Here is a 5153-nt window from a genome sequence, read left to right as displayed (position 1 = left end):
CACTGCTACACAATTTTCTTTAAAAAAAAACCATTGTTCCATCTTATTAAATACTGTATATTACTATTAGCTTAACAAATACATGCATTGAAATGCCTAAATTAAATAAGTGGCTAGAGGCAAACTAAGGCAATATGAAGTGATTTTATCTATTTTAGCACAGTTTTTTGGGATCAAATGTTTTCAATGGAGGGGCCAACTTGTTAGGGGGGCGTGCACTTCCCTCTCCCCATGTGTACTCCTTACCCCACTAGATATGCCACCACTGTTAAATACAGGCCTATTGTTTTGTAAATGTATACTTTGGTAATGTAAATTCAACTAAGCAGTAGTATTCAAGCATCATATACTAATTTGAGTACAAGGACATAATGTTTGTGCCGATTTACCGTCCAGATGGGTGCACAGCCCTGGAAGAAACATATCGTAGCACCATTCTTTTAAATGTCTAACCATTATTGGCATATTTTGAGTTCTTATTTATAGCTATTAAAATATCATAAAAAACAATGTTACAAATGTTAGACTTAAGCCCCCCCCCCACCCTCAAGTCATTTCAACTGATGTTATTTATACAGGAGCTCCCTTCTTTCTGCACCCCCTCCCTTAAATAGAAGTCCAAAATACTTGTGAGGTGTTGTAAGGTCAATTTTCAAGCTTTATGTAACTATATAATTTGATACTACCATTTCAATAAACACAAATTGTTTTAACATGTGTAATATTCAGCTCTCTTCACAGACATTCCAAATACATCTTTGAAATCTGGAGAAGATTGTAAAGGTAATAATGTATAATGATTGTCTATAAAAATAAATAAATCTGGGGTCTGTTTAAATTATATTTTATATAATTTTTTTCCTAAAAGGGGTGCCTTAAGTATGTGTATGATGCATGAAAAAGGCACTTTTCAAACTTTAACAAATTTGATGTCTTAACCATGGATTTTATCCCATTGGTTACCATTTAACCAAAATTCTCAGGGTTAAAGATGAACCACAAAAAACAATTCAGTCGCAACCAATGAACTCAGATTTCCAGTTGTCACTGAACTTTGGCTTTAAGGACTGTATTGTAGCAATCCATTTCATTTTTCATTTAATTTAATTTCATTTATTTTACCAAATACATTTACAATATAAAATGATAAAAACAGTTGGAAAGCTATTGAAGACCTTTTTCACAGATGGTCATTATCATCCTAATCAAATTTAAGCACAATCGCAGCCATTTAACTGTACACCTGATAATTCCCTTGATGTTTACCATTAAAAACCTGTTGTCAAAATCTAGAGAAGATGGTAAAGAATAATGTACAATGATTGTCTATTATAGCCTGGTCCATTACTTGGACCCTTCAAGACCGAGTTTTATCTCATCAAATATTACCACAAACCCTGGTCAAAAACTATTTACACTTGTACCAGACAATCAAGACACTGTGTTTCATAAAACGCATGCTAAATGGTGATACATATGTGTGACACCCAGACAATGGCTGGTTCTCTGTAGAGATAACAATTTGTAAAGCAGCACCTACAATGTAATAGTAAATAGCCACAACTAGAACCAGAGCTTTTGGAACAAGACTAGTGATTTCTTAGTGACATGAACTTAAGGCCCTATAAAAAATATTATTAGTTTATCACTCTATCTGGGCAGGAAAAATGATGAGGGAGGCTTTTTTTTAAATTTTTTATTTTGAAAGCCAAATATTACCCTTGGGTTGTTTGCTGGTGCATTGATATTCAAAGTAAAACATGATTTAGATAATGCAAACAATATCTACTAACTATTTAATAAAATAAATGAAAAAAAAATAATAAAATAAAATTTAAAAAAATTTCTAATTTTTTTAAATTTTTTTTTATTAAATGTTTTTCCAGTACCATAGAAGATAGAAGACATGCGTGTGGGGGTGATAAACTAATATTTTTTTTTACTGGGCCTAATATATGTCAGTATTATAAATGAGAGAAATACAATTTTAACATACTAAAAAAGTGTGCTTCTAAATATCCAAATTATTTTTTACCTTATATATTTAAAAATATGCCAAATAGATGGCGATGGACATTAAGCCACAACTAATCGAATTACAATACTATGTATGGCTCATACACATACACAGGATTCATACACTATTTGGAAGAGATTGTCAACCAGACCAGTATGATTGAGTTGTGGCAGTGCTAAAAATATTTAGAATTGACATTATATATCTCTGCAAAACCTACTTTTGAAAATTGCATAAATATTGACATATATCTATTTATTTTATAGAATTGTCGGAAATGGAGTTCAATTTGCTTAAAACCATTGTCTCAAATTGGTATGGCGGGGAGAGTAATGTTTCAATGCTGAAAGTGTTGTTCAGAGATAAGGTGGAAAAAGGAAATCTGTCATCAGTAACTAGCACGATAGACTTGCTGAATAATTTGTTTACAAGTGATCATCTTAGTTCATGGAATCTTGGACTCCTGTGTGATACTATTAGCATAACAAAACATTTTGCTCTTCAATGGGAGATTAAAAAAAAACTACCATCTTTCCCAGAAGTTAAGAAAGGAACCATTTCAACAGAATTCACACCTCACAGGCAAAAGCTAATGAAATTTGGATTGGCACTGACCACAGACAATGTGAAGGAAATTGATGGATTGTATAATACACTTCCTAAGATGTATACCAGCAGTTGGATTATGATCACTGATTTAGAAGATCGACTGATAATCAGTGAAGGAAATTTGAAAATATTCATCGATAGGTTAAGGACAATCCTTAATCTTCAACAAGCATTGAACACACTAGCAGAAGGTAATCCTCATTGTTTTAAATAAGAACAGATCAGGATCATGTGAGCCATTTTCATTCATTTAATTTTAATTTCATTATTTTTTTTAACACAAAGAAACAGGAAAGGTACTGCAAGATATTGCGCCATGAAACCACAGTGGTGCTCTGAGTCCTGAACAAACAACATATCGGATGAGACGTTTAAGCCGTTGGTCCCGTGTGCACTGTCCAATCACCACCAGAAATAAGTCTTCTTCTAGACTTTCATGGGCTATCCTTGGTGTTTACACGGAATGAATCCAATCCAATCCACATCACATTGAAAATTAGAAAAAAAAATTGAAATCAAAGCAAAAAAAACCACGCAATTACAGTACAATACTATAAAAATATGTAAGGTTCTCTTCTCTAATGACAGTAAATTCCTGATTGTCATCATTTTTAGATCTATAAACCTAATGTGCAAGTAATGTTTGGACATCTGTTCCCCTTCTACTGTAAGTAGGCCAGATTTCTTATACAGAAAATGTTTTTTGCTTTACATTTTTTCTTTATTTATTAGATCAGTCAACATACAAATCACAGAAACTTCATAAAATTCATAAAATGTTACAAAATACAATTTAGAACAAATGAACATTGAATAAAGGCATAAATCATTGCAATAAAAAGTTAAAAAATTATCTAAAAAATTGTAAAAGGGTTTTGAAAAATGATAATGGTAATTATTTTGACAATGTCCAGTACACTTAAACACAGACTGTATATTTAGTTGTGCAATAAAGCGTTTGATTTTAACCCATTAAATATCTTTATAATGAACAGTGTTCCCCTGATTAGATTTTTTCTGACTTTTGGTATGTTATTATTTGTATATTTCAGGAATGGATTCCATAAAATATTTATGTTAAAATTACTTCTGTGTTCATTATTTTATTTTATTTTTATTTTCATAGTATGATATTTATTTTGGTTTGATATCAGTTTGTACTATTATTTGTATTTTTTGTTTCCATACCCCATCAGTCTCAGTATCAGTGTCTTTTATATCAAATATAAATGATGTTATTGTTACTCCAGTTTACCTCTAGATTTGGCATGTTTTAAAGAATCACCTGGATGAGGTATCTGTCATATAGAAGTTGTTTTCCATGCTCGGAACATCTTACGCTTAGTTTAAGGATAAACTACACTTTCAAGAACTTGAGAACTGCTAAAGAACCAGCTTATTAATTTATTATTAATTTTATTAATGAACTTGTAAATAATTTTTTGCTATTTAAATGTATATATTCTTATCAAATAATAACTAATCTGTAATTTTTACCTTTGTATATTAATAATAATGAAATTAATTGACTTATTGAAGTATTCAAATGCATTTTGAACGCTTGATCTTGTATAAAAATTGTTATATTTTTAATAATGCCTACATTTTTTCCCCGCCTGCTTATTTCTAATTATTGTATGGTTTTTTTTGTTGTGCAGTAAATTGTTTTTAACTTAATGTATTTTGAAATTGAATATCATGTATGTATGTGATGATGAATAAAAATCTAAATCTGAATTAGGAAAAAGTATTATCATATTAAAAGATAAGACTCACTTGGGAATGCAGGAAGGTGGTCTTTAATTTTATTAGAAAGAGATTATTTCATAATTTGATTTAATAATTTTGAACTGAGAAAATCTTAATTTTGTTAGAGGAACAATGTTAAATATAGTTAGATAGTAATTCAAGGCTGTCACCTACTGTACAGTAGGAATGGTTATTGGAAACTGAAGACGTACATACATCTTTTATTTTTTGTCCATTTACTACAGCTGCTCTTAAAGCACTAGATTGTTTAATGTTCTGTGACCCAACAATGTACCATTATTTTTGTATTGATAACAGAAAAGCAAAAATATGGAAAAAATGAAATGGAAGTCATATAGTTGAAGTATCAAATGGAATAGTAAGTTCCATGATGGTAAGTTTTCTTAAATCGGGCCAATAAAGGCAGATATCGGGAATGAGATTTGTTGGGATGCATTCAGTTGGGATTGTAGAGCGGTGAAGATTAGCAGAGGCGCTGGCTACGAGGTCGCAAAGAATAACCGGAGGAGATTTAACAGTTTTGAATCCATCTTTTAAATTCTTGTAAATATAATTAAGAACATTGTTATGTCGCCATGTGAAGCGCCCCTGGTCCAGGGAACGCGAGCAAAAATTTAGAATATGACAAAGAGTCTCTCTGTTATTGCAGCCCATACACTTTTCTGAAATATTTTTTCCCCATCTGTGCAAGTTAACCCTATTATTTAGCGTATCCCCCAGAGCATTAGTAAGGAATTTCATAACTCCTCTGGGCAGG

At 31.2% G+C, this 5153-nt stretch overlaps 1 protein-coding gene across 2 annotated transcripts; it reads left to right on the top strand.

Moving 5' to 3' along the window:
* The first annotated feature begins 2005 nt into the window (after positions 1-2005).
* LOC117102329 lies at positions 2006-4712 on the top strand. Of its 2 annotated transcripts, XM_033242591.1 has the most exons (3): positions 2009-2817; positions 3242-3293; positions 3877-4712. In XM_033242591.1, the coding sequence occupies exons 1-2, from the start codon at positions 2295-2297 to the stop codon at positions 3247-3249; spliced, it is 531 nt and encodes a 176-aa protein (XP_033098482.1). In that variant the 5' UTR covers positions 2009-2294; the 3' UTR covers positions 3250-3293; positions 3877-4712. The 2 variants fall into 2 exon arrangements, with proteins under 2 accessions (XP_033098481.1, XP_033098482.1); XM_033242590.1 differs by lacking the exon at positions 3242-3293 and having other exon boundaries at positions 2006-2817.
* Positions 4713-5153: the final 441 nt, after the last annotated feature.

The sequence above is a fragment of the Anneissia japonica genome, unplaced genomic scaffold, assembly GCF_011630105.1.
Source record: "Anneissia japonica isolate Jap-2015-1 unplaced genomic scaffold, ASM1163010v1 scaffold1937_len94397_cov108, whole genome shotgun sequence".
NCBI classification, from domain to species: Eukaryota; Metazoa; Echinodermata; class Crinoidea; order Comatulida; family Comatulidae; genus Anneissia; species Anneissia japonica.
This window is presented reverse-complemented; position numbering and strand designations above follow the sequence as displayed.